Below are 24,822 nucleotides of genomic sequence, written 5' to 3'. Positions count from 1 at the left end.
CCTGAGGTCACATGTGACCAAGGAATAAGCCAGAGGAGGACCCTGAGCCCCTGCTTCAGGCCCCCGTGGCTGCACTGGGCCAGGCGGGGAGTGCACTGCATGGCAGACAGCCCACTGGAGTATGTCCATAAAGAACCAGAGAGAGCCAGAGGCAGGCAAGCACGTGCCAGCCAGCTCCAGACTCCCCAAACCTAGGCCAGGACCCCTCCCATATGAGAGGGGTCCCACACGCCTCCCAGACAGGCCAGACAGAACAGCTGGCATGGAAAGGCAGCATCCTCGGCTGGACCCCGGGCCAGGCTCTCAGCCTCTCCTTGGGCTGAGTTATTCCCAAGACAACGGCTCTGGGGGTGAGGATTTCAGGTGGACCAGCACCCCAGTGACTGCACACCTGCCCTGCCATGGTCTCAGGGCAGGCCCCACTCTCCTACCCAGAGGACGGCTGTGCTGTTGGGGCCAGGACACTTCCCATTCTGTGCCCCGACCCTCAGCGTCTTCAGGGAAGGGTCCCAGGGGAGGGTATTCTAACAGCAGGCATGTCCAACCTGCTCCCACATCTGGCAGGTTCTCCCATCCTCCAGGCTCACCACCGAATCCTGTAAAGCCTTCTCTGGAGCCTAAAAGAAACGAGCCCACAGCTCAGAAGCTGAAGGAAAAGGCAAAGAGGAGGCACGGAGTTCGCCTGCACAGCGAGGCAGAGTGGCTTGCGCTCGCTTTCCTCCAGTCCTGATACGCAGACATCAGAACTGCGAGGCCTTAGAGCTGGGGGTCTCAGAGGCCTCAGCCTTGGCCCTTGCTGTGTTCTCCCTCAGCAAGGCTTCCCTCTCTCATTTCGATGTGTCTGTAACTAAGCCATCCCAAGGTTGCCTTAAATAATCATGGCAATCGTGATCCTAATATCCACAAGGAAGCTCCCCACGCTGAGAACGCTGAGCGGGGCACTCCGCAGAGTTCTGAGACAGGTGCTGCTACTATCAGCCATACGGTACAGATGAGGAAACTGAGGGACGGAGGGTTAAGTCGCCCGAGGCCACAGAGCTACTGGGGCGTACCCTAAATGCAAACCCAGGCCGATGGCTGCAGACTGATGGCTCCAGGCTGATGGCTCCAGGCCGATGGTTCCAGAGACCACGTTCTTTACCCCTGGAGTGTCCAACCCTGTCCAACCTGCACAAGGCCATGAGGCTGCAGCCCCGCTGAGTGCCCTGAGCCTTTGATGGTACTGCTCCCAAGCCCCGGCTGAGGCCCATCCCGTCTCACAGCCGGGGGAAGGGGGGGGAACGGATCTCCTCCAGCAGACGGGGTGTCTAGAGGCCCTTCCTGGCCCCGCCCTGCCTCCCAAGACACCAAGCAAGAGCCTGTAGTGAACAGGGTCTCCATCCACAGCACTCAGACCTCCAACCCAGCCCAGGAATCCACGTCATCACCACCTCCCCAGCTGGTGCTGGCAGAAGTGGCTGTTCCCCCTCAGACGGAGAGAAAGCTCTCATAACCTCAGGCTATTAGCTGCTTGCCTTCACTCGGACCCCGCTCCATCCCAGCTCTGCTTTCTGTGGCCCTCACCATGGCAACTCCCTGTATCTCGTGGCCATGGCCAGCCCTCAAGGACAAAATGGCAGAGAATGGGTACCTGCCCCCAGGTCCACTCTTCTCCAGCCTAAATCACTCCACTGCTCTCAGCCCTGGTACCCAGGGCCAATACCAGCTCCTTCCCAGCCTCTCTGCCACCCAACCGCTCACCCAAGGGCAGGGATGATGGGGACCACTCCAGTTCACCAGCATCTCTTCTGCAAGCAAGCAAAGTACAAAGTGTAACAATGCACGGCCCACAAACTAAACCACTGTTCATACCTGATGGACACTTTGTTGAAGAAAAGTCACCAGCTCCTCATAGCAGGTCAAAGTGTAGAGCACGAGCTAAGAGAACACAAACGTGCGGGGTGAGCGGCCACCGCCCCGCAGACGGCGCCCCAGCTCGGGGTATCTTCTGGGGCTTTGGCTTCAGAAGCTACAAAACCCCATTTGGGGATGTCCCTGCAGTCACAGAGGGGTGACCTTGGGAGCCAGGGTGGAGAGGCACTCCCACGCCCGTGTGTTACTTAAAGGCTGGCAGGGCCCAGCTGGGGTCTCTGTGGTCAAGTTCGCCTCGCAGCAGCGCTGGGCCACCTTTAGAGACCCTAGCACTGGAGACGTCATGGGACTACAGTCAGCGAGCCGGCATCACGCATGGCCTCGATGCGCAGGGCTGCACCCCTGTGGGCTAGTCAAGGACATCTGAGACGCCTCTGGGGGCAGGTAGGGCAGGGGAGTCCAGGGCAGGGTGTCCCATCCAAATCGCCATTGCCAGGCCAGTCTAAGCCCAGCAGGCAGCGTCCTGAGTTCAGCAGGAAGCAGTGGTTATGAGTCTCCTTTGCTTTCTCAGGAAGGTCAGGAAAAACCTCTTTTAGAGAAAACATCCAGCAAAGTGAGACCCTTAACTGGGACCCCAGGATCACATGTATCCAAACCTAGGCCAAATGAGACAAACCAGGTAAAACAAAATCCTCAGTGCAGAAGTTAATTCATGAAAAATGTCACTCATTTTCATACATCTCATTTTCTTTCCCTTTCTTTGTTTTACTCGGGTCTGGTTTTACGGCTGGTGCTTTGCCCTAGCAAAGATCTTCCCCACCTTTTAACTTCCTCTGTCTCAAAAAAGTCCCAGAGAGGATGTTGAAGACATAAAGAGGGACTCAGCAAAGGCTGGGTTTAGCTAAAAGGCATTCTGCCTGGACTGCTGGGGGACTTCAGGCTTGGTACAACTCAAAATGACAGACCGCCTGTCAGCCTTCTGGCCATAAAGCCAGTTCTGGCAAGAGCTCGTCCCCAAAGCCCCCCACCTGTGCCCACCCCCGTCCCAGGTGGCGGGTTCTGCCGGCCGGGGCCGCGGGGAGGGCTGGCTCATTCCCAGCTGAGGAAGGATTTACTTATATGAAAGGAGACCGTGCCCAAACAAAGCCAAAGGTTGCGTGATAATTTTCCAGAAAGCCGTACTGTTTCTAAGACTCCATCTGCTTTGTATTTCCCCGTTGGACTGAACTGCTGTGTTCCCGAAGCCCTAAAAAGGAAAAGGAGATGCATGAGTCCTGCGCATGGAAAGAAGGCATGACCTTAAGCCAGGGCGAAACCACATGTGCCATTAAATGAGGACAAATGAGAAGGTGGCTCCGGGGGAAAGAAGGGAGCCAGGACAGTCTTGTTTCTACCCACTTTAAACTCACCCACGAGGCTGCATCCAGAGAAGGGGAAAAAAAAAAAGAAAGAAAGAACGAAAGAACGAAAGAACGAAAGAACGAAAACCAAGGAAAAGAACTAAAAGAAAGAAGAAAGAAAGAAAAGGAAAGAAGAAAGAGAGAGAGAGAAAGAAAGGAAAAGAAAGAAAGAAAGAAAGAGAGAAGAGAGAAAGAAGAGAGAGAGAGAGAGAGAGAGAGAGAGAGAGAGAGAAAGAGAAAAGAAAGAAGAAAGAAAGAAAGAAAGAAAGAAAGAAAGAAAGAAAGAAAGAAAGAAAAAAAGGAATGGAAAAAGATGGCCACAGCCAAGCCCTGGCAGGAGGAAGTCTGCCTGTCACCCACAACTGACAGATGTGTTTGCAGACTAAGGAATGCTGACGCGCCCTTGGTGTTGAGGGATGTCAGGAATTCCAGCCTCTGTCCACTCTGACACTCCCACCGGACCTGTCAGCATCTGTTTACACAGCAGCCTGCATGTGCAGCCCAGGGAAGCTTGGACTAGAAGTGAGGTTTGGGTTTGGGGCCCACTGTGCCATTAGCCTGCTGTGTAACCTTGGATCAGCCACCGCCCCTCCCTAGTCTGTAAAAGAGGGAGAAATTGAATTTTTGCTCTATCTGTTCTCAGGGCTGCCAGGCAGATCCTAAAGGCCAGGGATAATAAGTTAACTGGAACATGGGTACCAAGGAAAAGTACTCTGTACCAACAATATCAATAATGATGATATGTATATTGACGCAGCACTTAGTATGTGCCAGACATGGTCCTAAGTGCTCTACATTTATTATTATTTATGCGAAAAAAATGAAGGATGAGGTGGAAGAGCCAGCCAACCATCCACGTGGGTTACGAGGGTGGCATCCTCCATCCGCGGTAGGAAGGAGGTAGCAGAGACGAGACCGTGGGCTCCGCCACCGACCAGAGCATGCTTTGAGGGCTGGGGAGCGAGTACAAATCGGCAAGGTGACTGGGTCAACTGAGGGGCTGTTTTTCCAGGCCTCCAGATCAGACGAATAAAGGGGGAGCAGGCTGCCCATGTTAGAGGTTTTCTCAGGTAGGTTCCTACCCCCGCTCCCCCAGGAGGGAGGCAGGGCAGACCCAAATCCTGTCCCCGGATGACACGGAACTGTGTGGAGAGCCCGGGCCGGGCCCTCCCAGGGCGGGGCTGCCCAGCATGTCGGGCGACTCTCTGGGCTTGTCCCAGCATGGGGCACGGGGCAGAGGTCTGGGGGGGACACAGAGGAGCAGTCCGTATCCCCACACGGCCAGTCGGCTTGCCAGCGGCCGTGCCAACCCGAGGTTCAGTGGTAGCAACACGGCCCTGAGAAGCACTTACAGTGTGACCACAGCTCTCCTGTGGCCCCCAGCCCGCCACACGATATCCGCGATGGCCAGGGCCAGGCAGTGGGTCCTGTGGGTGTTTGAAGGCTGCAGCTGCCTGAGGATGAAAAAGGAAACGCGTCAATGACTATAGGGACACAAGACGGGGAATGTGCAGCCCTGTGGCAGATGGCCCATCCTTTCCTCTGCCACCCAGTGGGGCACCGGCGGAGCCTGGGGGGTACCCCGTCAGATGAGAACAGAGGGGCCCCAGGCAGGGCTGGGGGAGGAGCGGAGGAGGCTCTGGGGGCTTGGCAGGGCCAGAGGTGTGTGTAAAAAAAGGCCGTGAGTTCTGACAGAGGCCGAGCTGGACACTCCAGAAGTGCTGCCATACCAAGGAGGAGTTGTGCAACATTATGCCTAAATCGCACACCCTGTCTGGAACACATATGCTAGAAAACCTCTGGATGTGGAACTAAGGGTCACCTTTCAAACATTCACTGTGTCCCACACTAACTTACAGAAGCAGGTAATGTCTGACTGAAAGCTTCTCAGTATAGCCACAAAGAAGGTTTAAAGCCACAATATGTTAAGTACTTAGCAGGGGCCAGGCCCTGTTAGAAGCACTGCATGTGTGTTATACCACTCATCATTAAAACAACCCTACGGAGGAGGTACTATTTTTATCTCCTTTTAAAAATGGAAAAACTCAGGCACAGAGACTAAATGATTCACCCAAAAACACACGGTCAGTAAAAACTGGAAGTATTAAAACAGCTTTGAGGGAGGAAGAACAACTCGGGGAAACGGAGCCGACGGTCTGGAGCACTTGGCTTTGGGAGCCAGCATCCCTCTGTCTTCGAGCCTGTCTTTCCAGCACCGTGGGACACTGTCAAGAGATCTGGCTCCTGGGCCAGGCCTGTCTTGCTGATCTCACAAGCTCTGATCACAGATCCTCTGAACCTCCACGTTTCTACACAGAAGTCCTCATTCTTTTCCTGCCTTCCAGCTTCTCACTCTTCCAGGGTCTCCATCCTTCCCCGCGCCTTCTCCAGCGTGCTTACGTGAGACGCAGCTTTCCAGAAAGCTCAGTGGGGCTGGGGCATGTGTCGTGTCCGGCCTGGGTTCCATTCCCGGCTCCCTGGCCTTGGGGAAGCCCCTTGCCCTTGCTGGCCCTCACCTCCCCACCTATAAACGGGGCACTGGGCCAGATGCTCAAGCTTCATTCCAGGCTTGCCACTCTGCCATCTAGCCGGTGGCCCAATGGTAGACAAGGCCATGCATTTACGTATACGTGCAGATGACAATCGAGAGGAAGGAGGTGTTGGGTTCAATGGCCCAGACTCTACCTTCACCAGGTAACTCAGTGCCTGCCTTCACTGGTGACGCCTTGGTGGCAAGGACGGTTCTGCACTGCCTTTATCAGTCACACATACATTTAGCGAACTCCTACCATGCATCTAGTACCTGGCTGGGCTCTTAAACCAAGAGAAGTTTCTTTAAGAGTCTAATCCCACAGGAGGAGTACGGGATGGGGGATGGGGGTGGGGGAGTAATTCCTTCTGCGTTTGCCTAAATTATCTAGGCCTTTCAGAGATGTTGCTGCCATAATCATCACAAAATAGCCTGACCTGTCCACTCTTATATGCTCACTAGTCTGAGTTTATAAAAATTGCAGAGGAAAGCTGGCCAGTGAATGGAGGTGGGTTAGTCCATCCTATCACTCCCTCTCAGGGTCAAAAGCCGCTGTGTGGAGAAGGAGAGAAGGCTGGCCTGGGGACCGCCGGACCTGGCTTCCAAGCCTGGCTCTGCTCCCAGTGTCTGCAGGGGTCTTGGGCAAGTGCCCCTCCTTCTCTGGGCCTCGATTTCCCCCCGTTTCAGAAGGGAAGTGGAGATGAGAGGACGAGGGTCCGGGGCTCACTCCAGGCCTGCAGGGCAACGAGGGCTCCTCGCCTCTGCCCACTGCCAAGCCGGCTGGCACAGCCCTCCCCAAGTGGAAAAACACCGAGGCCTGCCGCCCGCTCTGTCCTCCCCGACTGAGGAGAGGCCGGCCGCCCGCCCGATGCAACAAGTCTTAATGAAGCCAGACAGCCCCGCAGAAAAAAGACCACCCCTGCCAAGAAGGCTTTATTTCAGCGTGATTTCCCTGGAGGGTGCGGTCACATCCTCCGTGTGCCTTTCACAGAACCATTTCCCCAACCATCGCGAAGGGAGAGAGCGAAGAGGGGCCTCCACCGGCCAGGCCTGCAGACCCAGCATGGGACGATGGCAAGCGTGGGGGCCCCCAGGGCCCAGGGCCACCAGCTGCAGACGCTGCCATCGTGAGCTGTGCTGGGTGTTCCTGGAGAGACCGAGGAGTGAGCCCATTTTTTTCAAAAGACCTGGATCATTTCTGACATCCTGGGATTTCAGAATCAGAAGGGAGCACTAAGGCCTCACGCCCAGCCCATGCGGGAACATCCGTGGCCCAGCCAGTCAACACTGAGATTGAAGAGTCAAATCCGCGAAGCAGAGGAGCCGGGGACTGAGAGGCTCCCGCGGAGATGCCAGCTGTCGTCCTCTGCTCACGTGAGGCAGCACGCCCCCAGGTATTCTCTGCATTATTCTCTGTACTCTTCTGTGTTGATTTTTTTTTCCCCCAATTAGGATAAAAGGGAAGGTTCTGCCGAGAAGCCCTTCATAAAACATGGAGCCACACATTGGTCACCCAGAGGCCTTCTGGGTGTCCAGCGACAGGTGTCTCAAGCCCGTGATGCTCAGCGTCCCGGCGCCAGCCCCTCTTGGCCTCTCTGGCTCTCCCATCGCCCAGAGTCTCTCGTAGGGCACGGCCGCATGGCAGAGAGGGGAGGGGCTTACAAGGAGGCCCACAGCTGCGGGGCTCCAAGGAGGTGAGGTCACTTTTCTACAACTTCTCCTTCCGTGCTTCCTGGAAGAGGGGCCCCAGCTGCCCGGCCCAGGCCTCCTCTCGTCCAACCAGGCAGCCTCCCCCAGAGTGGGGCTCCTTCCCCCCAGGCACACCCGCACAGCCCCTGCAGCCAGAAGCTCCTTCTTCCCCTTCTCCCTGGACCCACCCCCCACCACACACACACTGACTCCAGGACCCAGCTCAGCCACGCCAGCCTGGCCTCCCAGGGTCTTCAGTCCAGGCTAGCCCCAACTCCTCTCTCAAAGTCCCAGCACACGGGCAGCCCCTAGGGACCAAGGCTGAATTCCTTCCCCCTCCCCGCCAATCCCCAAAAGAGCCTCAACAAAACTTTCCACCTAATCCATATTTAAATCCAAATTTAAACACTTAAATTAAAAAACTGACACCTGTCAATGTAAACTGGGGCCTGCGTCAGTGCTTGGCCTGTGGCTGACTGACGGGCAGTGGGAGCTGAAGACAGCCTCGCTGGCACGGTCAAGACGGGCCCTGGGTGGAAAGAAGGCTGTACCACAGCTGGGCCCGTCTTGAGCCCCCTACCAGCCGGCTTTCTGCCTCCCGAGCCCCGCCTCCCCTCTCTGGTGTGGGGGGCACAGCTCTCCCCCAAGGATGGGCCTGGGGATCTGGAGGCTTCCGCATCCCCTTAGTGGGCATGCATGGTGGCGATAAGGAGGCTGCCTTGTGCCCCAGGCAGACACGGCCATTCCTGGAACCAACTTAAAACCCTGCCCTGACTGTTGGGACATGATCCGCAACTTCCGCCAGAAGTTCAAAGCCCAAGTTCAAAAGCAGCTCTGAAGGGGCATGGAGTTACAAGACAATCTCCCATGAAGGCAAAGGCCAAGGCTTGACCAGAGCAGGCGGCCAGGCCCCAAGGCCCTCTGGCCGCCTGGCCCTGACCCATCCAAACTCTGCCCAGACCACCCCAGGCCACTTTCCGGGCCCTGCTCTCCCCGCCCCGGGCACTCCACACATGCTGTTCGCCTCACTGGAATATTACTCCTCTCCCCTCCTCGTGAGTTTGGATAACTTGTGTATTTGTCCATATGTTCATGCAACAAGAACTCTGAGAGCCTCCTCTGTGGACTAGGACCTAGGCTGGATGCCAGGGATGGGCCGGGAGCCAGGCAGCCCAGGAAGGCCCTGTTCTCATAGGGCTTGCGTTCTGGGGTGGGGGTGTGGGCAGATCGTGACAGGTATCAACTTGGATGAACAGGGCACCAATGGGTGTGGGGGCCTTGCAGGCAGGCCCAGGTGTGTCTCAACTGGGGAGGTCCACGAAGGCCTCCCTAAAGTCTGTGTGGTGAGCAGCCAGCACGTGGGGCCCAGAGGGCCGAGGAGGAGTATGAGGGGTTTGCTGGAAAGAGGAATTTGAGGGAGGAACAAGCATGCACGAGGAGGAGTGTGAAAGGAAATCAGAAGTCCTATTCACCCTCCAGGTCTCAGTAAGATGAAGATGTCACTCCTCCAGCAAGCCTGCCCGACCCTCTTCACGTCCGGTGAACCCTCAGCATCCTACGAGTCTCCTGTAACCTCCTGGCTACTTGTCTGGTTCTCGCAGTCCAGCCCACAGCTGTCTTATTGATTCACATCTTTCCTCCAAGCACCTGCTAAGCCCTCCCCGAGTGAGTCCTTCCAACGCAAGGAGCAAAGGTAGGCGGGTGGGTACAGGTGTGCTCAGAGGGAGTCCCCACGCCCTCTGCGAGGAGCCAGAGGACCCTCCCTGAGCACATTCCACCCAGTCAGGAGCGCTCGTGAACATCCAGCACGGGCCAGCCTCTTCGTGACAGTCAACAGCAGGATCTCCGTCCGTGACGTAAACGCAAAGCTGCCAGCAGCACTTTGCCGGGCTGGCCTTCCAGAGCAGGCAGCGGAAATGGTCCTGCACAGACGGGAGCAGAGATGGGTGGACGCGGGAGGGGTGGAGGGAGAGCTAGAGAAGAACAGGGCAAGTGAGATGTCGCTGTGCTTCTGACTGGGTGACATTGTGCTTATGGTTAGCATCTTTGACTTGACAGAAACCATGTTGTTAAGTAACTAGACAAATTACATTATTAGACAAATTATAAAATGCCAAGCGTGAAAAGCTGCCTTCACTTGGACCCTGCCTAATGCAAAATCATCAAAGCTGATAAAGTGTTTCATTTGTACCAAGCTTGGCTGGATGTCTGGGGAACCAGCATGTCTCCCAGGAATCTGAACTTGAATCAATGGGGAATAAGCCTTGTGATCTGTAACACCCAAGCTTTTTTTTTTTTTTTTTTTTTTAAGACGCTGGAATGCCTATTTCAAAAAACAAGTGCTTTTAAATAAAGTTTAGGAACTGGCAAAACTAAGCTGTGATTTTAGAATCCATCCCATTACGACTTTGCGGAGAATAGAGGTTGCTACTGGGCAGGAAGATTCTTCCAGGGTGCTGGAAACTGTCCTGTCTTGATTTGGACGATGCCATCACGGGTGTGTGTGTGTGGCTTGGCGATAATTCGTTAAGCAAAATATGTAATGAGTTATGCACTTTTGAATTGCGCACTTTTCTGTATGTAAATTTCAACTAAAAAAAAGAAAAAAAAAAAAAACAAGAAGACCGAGGGTCAGAAGTTCAGCAGCGTTGAGGGTGACTCAATACAGGCTGGTAACTGGGCTCGCGGGGCGGGAAAGCCCACCTCCCCGAGGAGGCCGCGCCGGCCCGGCCCCGGCCAGCACCTCGCCAACCCTCCGCCTTCACACCAACCACGGTGTGGGATGATGGCTTTCTGTCCCTCGTCCCGACAGAGCACTTCTGGAGAACAGAGAATGCATCTACTTGTCTCCGTATTGCTTGTGTGTGCACAGAGATGTTCCAGAAACGTCTATTGAGTGGGTGAGAATGAGCATCAGGTGCCCATGTGCAAACACTTAATGAGAGCGGTGGAAAATCCATGGCCGAAGGGCGTGGAAGCAATGTACTGTGGGGCCGGCTGGAATGTGTGGTCACGGCTGCCGGCAGAGATGAGGTAACATGGGGAGGGAGGCGAGACCCGAACTCAGCGGAGGGGTCAGCAGGTTGACGCGAGTGTGGCTAACAGCGGGCAGCTGTCGAGCTGGACTCCCGGGGAGGGGGTGGCCTGAGGTCCGACGCCGTACCAGCAGCTGCTTCCCATGTGGCACTGGACTTACTACTACTACCCCTCTCTGCCTTCACACAAGTGCACAGGTCATTTCACTGGTCAACACGGGCCCCGCTAGCCAGCCGCCACTTCCCTTTCCAGAAGACGGGAAGTATCAAGGAACACACACGCCTCCTCGCTTGTTTTTTCTGGACACTCTGGGAAAGCCTTGGGGAAAGATATGGCTGGAATGAGCACGAACTTACCGAGTGCAGTCAGCTCTGCTATCGCCTTCAAACAGGAGTTTTTGTAGGACACAGCCTTGGACGGCTGCCAGAACCCCACAGGGACCACCCTGCAAGGACAGACGCGTGTTGGTGCCAGTGAGGACAAACGAGGACATGGCCACCCGCTCCTCCAGAACCAGCCTCTGCCCACAGGTTACAGAACACAGGGGCCCCTCGGAGCCACTGCCTCTGAAACAGGGGTCTCTGCGTGGTGACTACTCACACTAAGTGCTGACCCTGAGTCACAGGGAGGGGATGACAAGGCCCCGGCGCTCATCGCTAGAGGGAGGAGTGTCTACGACATATGGTGGGAGGGAAGTAACTCCTCACGACAGTCAGACATGAAGCAAGGGACATCATCACGTTCCCAGTCGTCCAGGGAAATGCTGCCATGTCCACAGGCTGAGGGTGGCAACTGTCTCCCCAGCCTTCAAGGCCCATCCGAAAGGCTTCCTTCTCCAGGAAGCCTTCCCCAACCATCTCTGGCAGTTTCCAATTCTGTGAGCTCTTCTTCCCAGCTTGTGGCCTGCCCCGGCACCCGTTAGGTGTGTCATTGTCCCCTCCCACGTCAGAGCGAGAAGGCTCCTTGAAGAGCTCATCCCTGTAGGCATCAACATGTACACGGACCATCAGAGCACCAGGCCATGGGTGCCCTTGAATTGGGGGTGCAAAATGTGCTGAGCTTGGCCATGCTGGGGACAGAAGCTGGTCATCTTGGGGTTCTTCCCCAGGCAGTGTGGAGCAGGAAGGTTCCTGGGGCTTGAGAAATGGAACCAGGTTGGGCTGCTGGATTTAGAGGATCTTCTACCCTTTATGTACACATCTTGGGAAATGTGTGTAAGCCATGTTCAAATCCTGCCCCCATCCACCTACCCATCACACCTCCTCCTCACACCTGATAGCTCTGCCATTTTCTGCAGCCCCTGGATTTTCACACAGCCCCCTCCCCCTTTGTTCATGCTGCTGCTGTTTCAAATGTCCTTTCTCCAGCTCTCCCTGCAAAATCATTTCTCAGTACTCAGCCTCAAGACCCTCTCTGGCGCCCCCTCACCCCGCGGCCAGCCTGGGCCTCCCCCTGCTCCCTCTCAGAGGGGATTCCAGCATCACCCACCACTCGCAGTAGGGCTCATTCCCCAGCTTTCGCTCTGCCAGCCATATGTGAAATTCCCATACTTGGTGACAACTTAGCAAATGTGGGGCTGGCCGGCACAGGATGTAATGTTCACAGAATTTATCCAACTAGGGGATGTCCCACCCCTGCCCATCCGTGATGAACCTGCAAAAAGGTGCTGGGCAAAGCAACCTGCCTTGTTCTGCACAATGCCGTATTTCAACGAGGCTGCGTCACTGAATGAAAAACTCTGAAGTTTCCATTCTTCATTGAAGCAGCAAAAGCTGGAACCGAACAGAAGGGTCTTTATGTCCTGTCAAACGAAGAGAGAGTTTTATTGGTTGTTTTCAAAATAAACAATACACTACTTGGTGTCTGTGTTCCCACAGGAGCTGGTCTTAGATTCCAGCAGGGCAGTCCATTCTCCAGAAGGGTTATCTATTTGCTTGTTATTTTGCAAACCCATTCATTCTTCTCATACTTGAGGAAAGATAAAATCTACCCTGAGGGTCTAAGCTCTGGAACATCTGTAAACCAAACCAGCCCGTGTTGACCCAGGCCAAAATCTTTTCAGGGTCCTTAGAGGAAACTTGAAACACAAAATTTTAGTTTTACAAGGGAACCTGGAGGTTCTTGACCGCATATTATAATCACCTACCGAGCTCTTAACAATCCCGATGCTCAGGCTACATGCCAGACCAACTAAATCAGGTCCCCGGGCATGAGACTCCAGTATCTATATTTTTAAAAGCTCTCAGGTGATTCCAATGAGCAGCCAAGTTTGAGAACGGGTGCTCTAGGACAGGCTTAGCAAACTAGGACCCACAGGCCAAATCCGGTCCCCCACTTGTTTTGTAAATAAAGTTTTATTGAAACACAGCAATGCCCATTTGTTTAGATATCGTCTATGTTTGCTTTCACATTACAATGGTCAGAATTAAGTGGTTGTAACAGAGAGCCAAAATTACACTAGGTGGCCCTTTAGAGAAGTCTGTCAACCCCTGTTCTAACCCATTACTATATGTAAGAATCTCCTCTACAGCATCGTCTACAAGTGGTTCCCCAAGGCCTCAGTTTAAGCACCCCTACCACCCAGTGAAGGGGTTCCCACCACCTCCCAAGGCAGCCCGTCCATTTTTTCACAGCTTTCTTCTCTAAACTTCTGGCGGATGTTGAGCTCACTGTTCATCTTCCGTCAGCCCAAGCCCCACCCTCCAGAGCCCCAGAAAGTGCCAAGCCCTCCCCACTGACTGTCTTTGGGCAGGAAGGCAGAGCCTCCTCCTGGATACCCTCTGTCCACGCCAGCTACCGCCTCTCTCTCCGCCATGGCTTTCCATCCAGGGGCCTCTGAAGGACCAACATGTGGATTCTGATGCCACCTCCCCAGACCTCTTCTCCGGGTCAGAGCTTTCCTACAAATTCAGATTATTTCCCTCTAGAATTGTTTTTGTTTTTGTTTTTGTTTTTTCCCTTTTCATTAGGCACAAGAAAAATCTCTGGGACAGAGCGTCGAATGTGGGCTATCAGCACAGGGGGGAGGGATGGCTGGGTTCATCTGTCGGGGCCTGGTTCCCCTCCTTACACCACCCGCAATCATCCATGTGTTTGAACTGAGTTCCCAAGAGCCCGGGAATCCTAGGGGCATGAATTCTCTAGCTGAAGCCTATGTGTGCCCTCTCAGTCCCAGAACAGCTCCCCGCTAGGCACAGCGCAGTCACCAGGTCACAGGGTTACGAGCCAGGAAACCTGGGTTCTATGCCGTGATGCCGTGAGCCCTAGGCCCTCCTTTTCTCTGTGTGGGCCTCAGGTTTTCCAGAGGCTCTTGGAGATGCTACTGCTGGGTGGTCTTTAGGGGCCTCAGGACCCTTCCTGACGGGGCCCCCACTGCAGAGAATCACAGCCCGGTGGCTGCAGATAGCCAGAGCACTTTCTTCCAGGTTCGGGGCCACTTACACGTGTCTAGCCCTCTGGGTTTCAAAAGAAGGAAGGAAAAGGGAGGGGATTTGAGGGGAGGGACACGACTTCTAGAAAAGTCTTTGACTTTTTGCTCCGTGTGCTGAGTAAATACTTAGTAAGTAGGAAGAGAAAGGAGTCAGCTGTCCCAGGAGCTTTATTTTTTTTCCTCCCGAATCCTGGTTGAAAAGCCGGGAGAGGACGGGAACAGAACTCATCCCGCAGGAACTGCTGGCCGAGGGGAGGGGTGAGGTCACCTGGCAGCTGAGATGGTGAGGAATCCAGGACACCCCTGCAGAGGAGGCTGCTAAGGCCAGGAAGCTGCTCCCTAAGCCCTGTGACCAGGCGTCCCTCCAGAAAGACACTGATGTCAACCCAGAGGGTGCCGAAGAATTGTTAACAGCTCCGCCCTTCCCTCACTGCAACCCAGCCGGAGCCCCGAGACCATACCAGAGCAAGGCCGATCTAATGAGGACGACTGTCCTGTTCCCATCCCAGCTCTGGAGTGGCCCGTTGCAAATGTGGAGAAGCTCAGGACAGAAGAAGGGGGTCCCGGAATGTGTGGATGGGAGGAGAGGAAATGGAGGCACCAGGACCAGGTCCCCGTTTCCCTGACTCTTAGTTCGGGTTTTTTTCTACATCACGTACAAATTTCCATTTTAACAATCGCCGTGAGGTTATAATGAGATAGATGGGTCTAGAAGGATCAAAATCACCCATCTACACCCATTATAATCAAGACGTCTTCAATTCACACCACACCAGTTCACAGCCATTCAAATCAAGATATATCAACTTACACTTTTAAGTTGACACCTACCTTTGCCACCGAGAGGTCAATAGGCTTTGACACTATTTGCAGCTTGAGCATTGATGGGACTGGAGAGAGAATGACTTCCTCCCTTATCGATTCATCCTCCACATCCTCTGAAAGAAAACCATGGCTGTGCGAACGCTCTGTTATAACTCGCAGAGAATAGAATATAAAGTTGTTAAACACCAAGGACACTGATGAACTCTGAGATGGTATGAATGAAGAGAGGGCTCCTCCGCCACCCTCCCTCATTCCCTTTGGGGCTCCCAAGCCCTCATCAGAAGGAAAGAGGGCAGAGCAAGACAGCCCTTGCTCCTTGTCCAAACCCCACACTGGTCCACAAGGATGCTGGGGGGTGGGACTCGGCTACTGGTCCACTAGAAAGTTCTGCTTGTGGACATGCCCTGAAATAAGTGGCTAGGGTCTAAGCCATCGAGTCAGGCCCAGAAAAGCCTCACTCAGACATATTTCTTATGAAGGGCGGGCACGATGCATAAATCTGTCCCCCTGAGGACAAACGTAAGGAAGGTAGAATTAGGAAAGAAAACGTCACCATTTCTAATAAAATAATAGTAAGATTATTACTACGGTGGCTTTAATTTATTAACCACTTGTGTTTTATCACCTAAGCCCCGTAATAGCCCCTGAGGGAATAATTATCATACCCTCCCCCCCAACCCCGCCGCCCCATCTATAGGTGAAGAAACTAAGGCTTAGAGAAGTTAAGTAACCAGCCTAAAATCATGCAGATGGAAAGTGGCAGAGACGAGATATAAACCTAGGCCGACTTCTCATTACTTCACCATCCTACCAAGTAGACCTTCCTGAACCTCCAGCCAGAAGGGACACAAAGTCACATTCCAGATATAGTCCCCTTAGAGCCGGGCGGCGAAGGCCCAGACGGGGTCCCACCATGAGTCTGGGCAGCACCAACCTGCGCCTTCCCAGCTGGCCAAGGCTCCCTCTCACCACCCCACGCCCTGCAGCGGCGTTTCCCAGAACTTGCATTTGAAGGACCCAAGTGACAACAACCCGAGGCCACTACGCTGGCAACCGAGTGGGCCGGTTTCCAGAGAACCTGTGGAGCCTTTTATTTTTTCTGTCCTCTCAAGATTAAATGATTACGTAAAAATCACACCACAATGTATAAAAATCAACATTCTCTCCCCAAAACTCTGTGCATCTGGGGCTATCGACACCTCACTATCCCTGCGCCATATCTTCTGGACATGGCGTCCGAAGGCCAGCAATGCCAGGACGTGGCCTACATCTTATTCTACAGCCCTCTCTCCTCCCACGGAGAAGGACCAGGCGCAGCACGAGGCCAACTCCTACAGGCTCAGTCCACTGAAAAGGGGACAGACGGATTCCACCTTTAGGCTAAAAAATTTTTTTTTAATTCAATAAGTCTGGGATTTAAATGAGAACCTGAATTTAAATGAGGACTCTTCGTTGTTGGCGTCTCTGAAAACGCCACCCTGTTACGGTGGCCTTACCAAAGTGCCCTGAAATAAAGACCATGTTTACCTAGTAACATGGACGGGTCTTAAAATCATGGTGCCGGTGGAGACGGTAAGAAAGCACACGCGCTATGACACGACACGATCTGCAGCCACGACAAACGCGTGCACACGGAACGGCGCTGCACATCTCACAAGGACACGCGCACGCAAAACGGCACTGACGGAAGACATGGGAATGGCTGCTTGTGGTGAAGAAGGTCACGGGAGCCTGGGGCGTAGGGCTAAGGATGGGCAAGAGGGAGGAGGAGGAGGGAAGGGAAGGGAGAGGGGAAGGGAGGAAGAGGGGGAGGGAGGGAGGAGGATTGAGGGAGGGAGGATCGAAGGAGGAGGAGGAGAGAGGAGGAGGGACAGCCGAGGAGGAACGGAGGAGGGAGGAGGGACGGAGGAGGGAGGACCAGAGGAGGGAGGAGGGAGAGAGGGAGGGAGGGAGGGCATGCTTTGCAAAAAATCAATACTGAGAATTTGGGCTGGAGGAACAGAGATAATCCAACCAGAGGCCCAAAATAAGGAGAGAGTAACCTGAGTGATTTTGCCAGACGTGAAGGGCTCCCTGCAATGCCTCAGGGGAGACCGCTTCCTGGAGGCATAGAAGGGGCAATATTTAAGCCTAAGCGGAGGCTTCGGTTTAGTCTGAGGCCGTCCAGGAGGCAGCCAGGGCTGAAACACGCTCTGCTCGGGCCCGTGAAGTAAGTCTGAGAATGGCGGCCAGGTGCCCAAGGGCAGCGGACTGGGTGGAGACCCCAGAGAACGCAGCCTCTCTTGGCTTCGGCCAGGGGGAAGTTGGCCCCCGTGCAGGGAGTTGGTTCAGGACCACATAGCAGGCCTCGGGCCCAGATGTGGCTGGACCGCCATGCAAGGGAAAAACAAAGCACTCCAGAATGACATGTTGGCCAAGCAGACAAAACTGTCTGCAAATGCTGGCGGTTTGGGAATGCTATTTTTAAGGCCCTGGGATAAAATGTCTGGTTGAAAAGAAGCTAGAGATTTTATTTCCCATGGCGTTTTATTTAACTCTTGGAGGAAAACATATATATATATATATAAAGAAAACATTTATATATATATATAAAATAGAGGCCCATTTATCTCTTTTTCCAGGTACCCACTCAGTATTTCTACAAGATGTATTTTCTACAAGTAATCTACAAAATGACTACAAGACATCTTCTGCTGGAAGTGTCCCAACGCCCTGACTCAGGAACCTCAGAATACCACCTTTCCAGGCTTTGGTTCTCATAATGGACTCCACGTCCCCAGCCCCCCACCAGGGACCCGGGTGGAAACCCCGACCCTCTCCCATACACCGCGCTACACCAGCCTCCAGATTATTCTGCCTCCAGAATGTCTCATACTTTGCCCACACTCTTTCTCTCTCCATTGTTATAGGAACATGTCGTTATTTTTCTATTTTTACATCAAGGATTTTACCCAGGATCTGCCAGGGATGATGTGGGACAGAGAAGGTCCAGAGATGATTAAAACACCATTCCTGCCTTCAAGGAGATTACTGCCTAGAGGAAGAGGTTGGGATCCAAACAAGTAATATAACATAAGTACTAAAATAGAGGATGAGTATAAAGGTTTTAAGAACAGAAGGGAAGAGGAGAATAATTCTGCCTTAGAAGTTCAGGGAAACGTCCCATAAGAAGTAAATATTTCAGCAGTGTTTTGAAATACCCATAGGATTTCCCCAGAAAGAACAGGGGCTCCAGCACCTCTTTTCTGGACTATTCCAAGAGCCCCCCTCGTCAGTCTCCTAATGCCCAGGCTCTTACTCCTGGGATCCTCTGCGCGCATCCAGACATCATCCGGACACATAGCCCTGAACGCCTTACTCACCAGCGCGGAATCTCCACGTGCTCCCAACTGGCTGATGATTTACAGCCAAACACTTCCGCAAGGCGCTCAAGGTCATCCTCACCCTGCCACAGCCTTCATTCCCAGCCCCGTCTCCCCGTGACCCCACAACTTCCCCTCCAGTCCAGCCACCGCAAGCCAGTCTCTTTCTCTCACACAGTCCAGGCCCTGACCCACGCATGAGGTGCGTTTCTCATCACTACTTAGCAAGACCTTGCCCGTCCTTCTAAGCCCAGTCTAAATCTCATCCCGACTATGGAAACTTCCAGAACCCAGAACAGAACTTAGTTGACATGTGTCTTGAAGCAGTGAACTGCTGCTCATGTGCTTTATGCGCTGCTATCGGAGGACACCTCTCTTCCTTTGTCCCCCGCAACCTTGCCCTCCAAGAAGACGGGGCCACCCTCCATCACCTCCCTCTGCCCTCAGTAGTACCACATGTGCCCTGGCGCGTAATTGTCAATTAAATCGTGCTGAATTGAACCGAAGAAAAATGAACTGGGTGGGGAGGAGAATGCTTTTCCTCTGACCAAATTTTATTCCTTGTTTTTGCTCCCTCATGCCAAAACGCCTCGTTTCCTGTCGCTTGGTGACTAGGTTCCATCATCTCTTTTATCTCCTTCTCCTTTTTAAAATCGTTAGCTAAGCCACCAGCAAACAGGGGGCTGCCTCCCTCTGGAAAACACGCACGCACTTCAAACAGCTGGGTTCTGACAGACTTGCTAAAAGCCTTCCTTCTAATAGAAGCCCTTTGGGTTCTGAAGGCTGGGAACCACTTCACTTCATGTCCAAATAGGAGTGGCGTTCGCTGGAAAATCTGAAAGTGAGGCGCTTTACCAAAAGGCTTCAGACGCCAGCACTTCCTGCCTCCGGCCACGTGCAGAAGCCTGCCCTTTCCTGGGTAGGCCAGATGATCCCCACCAGCCATTTCTGATGATTAAAACTCCGAGGAACTGATACCTCTGTAGTGAGTTAAGCAGAATAAATAAACCCCTGCCTCTGTCTTTCAGAGGCCTGCCCCTGCCTTTCAACTTCATCAAAGCCAACCGGCAGACTGCACGTCTCACACGAGGAACTTGTAAAGGGCACACCGCTTTCTTCCTTCGGTTTAAAAAGGAAGCACTTAAAAGGAGAGGAAAAGTATGTGAACAGCTCCTATGTGCTCGAATGGTCCAACAGGTCAATTGCTGGCTTCTAGAAGATGAGGCACTCGAGCCTCCTCCTTTCCTGTCTTGGTTGTTGTTCATTATCCTCCATCCTACTGCCGCTTTTGCCAAGCCCTACGAACGCACCAGTCTTTGGGGAGTAGAGAATTATAGAATGAGAAGGGAAAAAGAGTGCTTCAAAACCGAAGAGTGGATGGAGGTGTTCTCCACCTTGATGCTGGTGAGTTAGTTACACAGATGTGCACGCACGTGAAAATGCACAGGCTGAACACTAAAGGTTTGTGCACTTATATACTTCCCAGTTTGTATTTTACACCTCAATAACATGTTGGTAAATTTTTTTAAAGAATGGACTTCCCCAGACATGGCTGTGCTAATATTTTGATGGAGAACAGTCTTGTAGAGGGGTTCTCAGTGGCCCTAAGAGAACCTCCAAGTGCAGAAAAACCTCCTCTGCACACTCCCCCACCCCATCCAGTGTGGATCTAGAAACGCCCAGGCTTCTTATACAAATTTCTCCAGGAGACAAAGACAGGTGGTACGAGAAGACATCAACCAAAAAGAAAGAAGCCTGCTCCGCTCACTGGGCCAGCCCCTCCTTCCGCAGGTAGATGGGAAGAAAGGGGCCCCCACCCCCGCCGTAGAGAGCCCACCACCCACTATGAAGAGCAAATGAAGGCCTCTGAGCCCCGACGGGCACAGCACAGAGGCGGCAGCCACACTTACCGAGCTGCAGGACACCCAGCTCGCCATCAGTCTTGTTGGACACCGGCAACTGATTTTTCCTAGAAAAAAAGAAAATGTCAGTGCACCAGAGGACGAAGAGAGATGCCGACAGCGGAGAAGAATGGGCGGGTACCAGACGGGGTCCGGAGACGGGCTTTCTCTAGTGCTGGCCTCGCCACTCTGTATGCCTTGTACTGGTCACTCTCTCTTCCTCTCTGAGCCACGAGTTCCATACGGAATGGGACCAAATTATCTTTCAATGCTGTGTTCACACACACACACACACACACACACACACAAGCACCAGCCAGTGTAGGATGGTAAACCCTGTAGGCAAGAACCCAACAAAGTTAATTTGTTGTCACCATGATATGGTGGGTACGCACGCCGCATGTACACACACACACACACACACACACACACACACCACGTTCTTGTCATTACAGACATTATTTTCATCTCATCTCTATTTTTTTTCCTCTCAGCTTTCCTGTAAAGCTATTAGCAGCCATTTGTAAGAAACCTCTGAAATGCAGCAAAGAACCTGTCCTGTATCCTTCTCTTACCTGAAAAATTGTCCTATGATTCCGATTTGTAAATTCAGGTAAGTGCATGGGAACTTTCTTAAAACAGTCTACCTGAATTTTAGTGCTCTTTAGGTTGTTTTTTTCCCTCCAGCATTCGTCCATCTGAACTAAAGTAAAATCATTTTCTAAAAAGAACACATTAAAAATAACAATATTACATCAGTCTCTGAAAACCCATTTACTATGTCAAAAACAATGACAGCTCTTTTGATGGTGGCATTGAAATATATTTTCCTCCAGCACCCTTGCAGGGTGAGATATGATTGAAGGAACAATCATAATCTCGCCGCGGCTCGTTCTGTTGAATGGCCGGCTTCCTCCTGAAGACGTATGGAGGGGCGTGCGGGGGACGTCGCCGAGGACGTGCAGTACCAGGCCCGAGCGCATGCTTCTTTGGACTCGGGTTTCCTTCCCTGGTACTGGAACTGAGCCCCTACCCCGCCCGCCCAGGAGGCCCTCCTGTTGCCCTCGTCCTCCCCCACACATCGTGCCCATTTTCCCCAATTCAAAACCACCCGGTTCTTACGCCGCTATGCTGCCAGGGTTCCGCAAGCGTTCTCGTGGGGAACAGTGAAAGGAGGAGCTGGGAAGGGGCTGAGGCATGGAGGCGCCCCAGTCCCCAGCGCTGTCATGAGAAGCCTCTGCCAGCCACACCTCTCCCACCCCCACCTGCTCCAGACCTCTCTGGAACATCCCAATGGCGACAGCGTCTCTCTTAGACCCATTGTTGCTCTCTGCCCCTTCATCCCTCACCCAGATCATTGCGAGAGCTCCTAATTGGTTTCCTGACCCCCAGGGGGATGCCCCGCCCCATGCCGGCCCCTCACATCTTCACATGGGTGTCAAAGGCATCTTTCCAAAAAAAGAAAATCTGACCCTACTGCTGCCTAGCCGAAATTCTTCAAAGGTTCCCATTATCATCATCATCATCATCATCATCATCATCATCATCGTCACATTCATAAAAATGACAGCAATAATAACAGCAAATACTGTTATCTGACTCCACTGACTGTCCTAGACTCTGTGCTCAGTGTTTGGCAAGCATCGAATGCAGCCAAGTAATGCAAGTGGCCACCAGAGGCTGAAAAAGACAAGGAAACAGATCGTCCCCTAGCACCTCCAGAAGGAACTAGCCCTGCCAACACCTTGACTTTAGCCCAGTGGAAGTGATTTCGGACCTCAGTCCTCCTGAACAGTGGTATTATAAATTCACGCTGTTTTCAGCCACCCAGTTTGTAGTCATGTGCTCTACAGCAGCCACAGGAAACAAATACACATGGTAAGAGATAACCAGGGGGGAGACAGGACTGCGGGCTTCTCCTGGTTGCCCCCGTACCCGGTGTGCCCAGCACCTAGTCAGTGCTCCATGAATGGGAGCCAAATATCGAGCTACGCGACTCACACAAGGTCACACAACTCAGAAGGGCCAGAGCCAGGACCCAGACCCAAGCCGCTGGTTCCAAATGCTCTATTTTGCTTTATTTTATTTTACGCTTCCTTCCCCTGCTCAGAACCCTCCATAGCTCCCTGTGGACCATGCGACGAAGTCTCCAAACGGCCCCACTGGCTGCAGAAGGCAGAGCCACGAGGCCTCAGGTGGCCATGAACTGTGGCGAGCGGGTGGGGGTGATGTTCCTGCTGGGCCGCTCCCAGTCATGAGACTTCCACCCGGAGCGCCATCCATCAGAGGCCAGAGCCCAGCTCAGATGCTTTGTGCTCGTTTCCCACAGATCTCATCACCAGAGGAGACTTCAAGTATGCCCGCGCTTCGGGAATGTGCCTATTGTTCCTTTCATGTGTCTCTTCCAAAGTTTAAAAGGTCAGTTTAAAAGCATGTTCTTGCCTTTGAGTGAAAACCATTATGAAAAACAATGACAAAAAGATAAATCAAGGATTCAAAACACTTTTTCAAAATGTGATTGTGCAAATAACCCAGAGAAATGTGTCAAAGTGTGCGTCTAATAATAAATCCATGGGAGGCAGGCCGCAGTCACCCAGCTCGCCTGCCGTGTCTGAGGCTTCCGCTTCCATCCCAGCTCCTCTCTGTGCCCTGAAGGAGAGGCACGGGCCAGGGCACCGCAGGTGTTCAGAGCTAACCGGGGCCAGGACTCAAAATCTGGGTGACTGAATCTTGACTGGAAAGAGCCACTCGGAGGCCTGAGTTCTGATCCCTGTTCCCCAACCCTCCATCCCCCCCACCCCACTTTGTGTGACCTTGAGCAAGCACTTATGCTCTGTGGGCATCAGGCACCTCATTTGTGGAAAAAGCCTGAACATGCCCACTCACCGCAGGACAGGACCAGGTGAAAGGCTTTGAGAGGGTGGACGTGCCCAGGCCCTGCTATTCTTAAAGATGCTCTACTGCTTCTATGTCCCAATATTTCACCAGCCTTTAACATAAAAACAGAGATGAGGAGGCGCATCTTCCTATATGTTTGGGACTGGATACTTGGCTAAATTAGTTATGGATTCCAAAAGCAAGGTGTCCATGAGAATAAAAATATTGGTCACTTACAATATGTTCTATTTGATGAAAACTCAGAACCATTTAAAAGCTAATGTAGCTAAATACTATCAAATAGAAATAGACTGGAATAAAAATCATTATGAGTAATAAACCGATTTGTTGCAGACTAACAAACATAACAATTCAATAGGAAAATTTAGCCATGATGAACCTCTATAAAATGAGGTTAATAATAGTCCTACCCCAAAAGATGGTGGTGAGGATTAAACAAGTTAACTTATCAAGTACTGAGAATAGTACCAAATGTGCAGTAATTGCTACATAATAACTGAGATGATGATGATGATGATGATGATGATGGTTAATGAGGCTAGTAGAATCTTGATTCCAAACCTTAACACTTATAAACAGTGCAAAAATATGAAAAAAAAATAATAGACAATTGCATCGGCCATGAGTTTGAGGAACATTATGACCAATTAGAGATGCAAGAAAATTTTATTTAAAAATCTAATAATGTAATTCACACCAACGGGTTGGAGGGGAAAATGTAAAATAATCTCAATAGATGCAAAAAAAGCATTTGATGAGAATACGCACATACATTTTTTAAAAAAGGACTTAGCAATCTCCAAGGAAGGCGGCGGGGGGGGGAAGGGGGGTCACTTTACTTGATACACATATTTGAACCCCATGGAACACCCTAACAGCGAAGCACTGGAGACACCCCTCCTGGAAGCAGTCACCCCATGAGAAAGTCCCTATGCCACAAGCCTCAAAATCACACTAGAGACACAGCGGAGGCAGTGCTGGCAGGTCACATGACACTGGCAAGTCCGGGCTTCCTGACCTGGGATCACACTCTCCCGCTCCAAACAGAACATCCTTTTGGAAAGAACTAGAAAGTCAGGTGGGAATGAGGCAGAGCTGTTGGGATGACAGTGGACACAGAGGGACAGGACAGATGAGCCATCGGACCAGCTCATGCCAGAGGATGCTGGTATCACCTGGCAATAAACGACCTGCCCTGAGCCTCAACCACCCTTTGGCCAGAACCATCCCTAGGAGGCTGCCAGGACCACAGCACCTAGCGATTCTGGGCTTCAGCTCTCCAGACACCCCGCATCCCCCACCTCCCTTCCCAACCGACCGCCCAGGAGCTTCTTGGCCCCGTGTGCCTTGGACAAGCACTGAGCAGCGGCCGAGATGAGCGTTCTCTGCTTTCCTCACAGTGACTTTGCAACATTTACGGGCTCTCATCAAGGGCTGACCTTGGGGAGGAGTAAGCTTTGTGAGGCGGGTCCCCGAGAGCGAGCTGATTTGAAAAAGCACTTTTTGTTTCATGAAGTTCTCTACAAAAGGGATTTTTGTTTTTCTTTTCATTGCCCTGCTCTCCATTTCTCTTTGGCTTCCTACAGAGACTTAGCCAAGCTCCCTCAGAAACGACCAGGTACAGAAGCGCGGGGAGGCAGACGTGGAGGGTGCCGAGGGCGTCACCTGGCACAGCCTTGGGCTTCACGGGTGAGGAAACTGAACTCGCCTCCCAGGAGCTCAGCGTGATGGGGTCCGTGTCCCAGCCGCGGGGAGCACGCCACTTCCCCGGGCCGCCGAATCAGCAGGCATTTTTAAAATTAAGCCGCTGAGAACATGAGGTGTCATGAAGGGCTGGGTTATTGAGAAGCTGTCGCGCACTAACCATCACCGTGTGCAGCGGCTTCAGCAGATCTGTTCC

At 52.6% G+C, this 24,822-nt stretch overlaps 1 protein-coding gene across 9 annotated transcripts in view; it reads right to left on the bottom strand.

Annotated features, from left to right (window-relative positions):
• The window catches only part of MINDY4 (MINDY lysine 48 deubiquitinase 4), a 97,625-nt gene that overhangs the window by 35,097 nt on the left and 37,706 nt on the right, over positions 1–24,822 (bottom strand). For 8 of the 9 annotated variants that reach the window (XM_039862659.1, XM_039862653.1, XM_039862656.1 and 5 more), the window contains 7 exons: positions 20,034–20,092; positions 14,768–14,874; positions 12,191–12,307; positions 10,863–10,951; positions 4,604–4,705; positions 3,034–3,097; positions 1,852–1,917 (listed from right to left, as the gene is read on the bottom strand). In XM_039862659.1, the coding sequence (XP_039718593.1) occupies positions 1,852–1,917; positions 3,034–3,097; positions 4,604–4,705; positions 10,863–10,951; positions 12,191–12,307; positions 14,768–14,874; positions 20,034–20,092 (604 nt within the window). The other variant, XM_039862660.1, reaches the window with a different exon arrangement.

Source organism: Pteropus medius, unplaced genomic scaffold, assembly GCF_902729225.1.
Source record: "Pteropus medius unplaced genomic scaffold, Ma_sr-lr_union100, whole genome shotgun sequence".
NCBI lineage: Eukaryota > Metazoa > Chordata > Mammalia > Chiroptera > Pteropodidae > Pteropus > Pteropus medius.
Note: the sequence above shows the minus strand (reverse complement) of the source record. Positions and strands in the feature narration are given on the sequence as shown.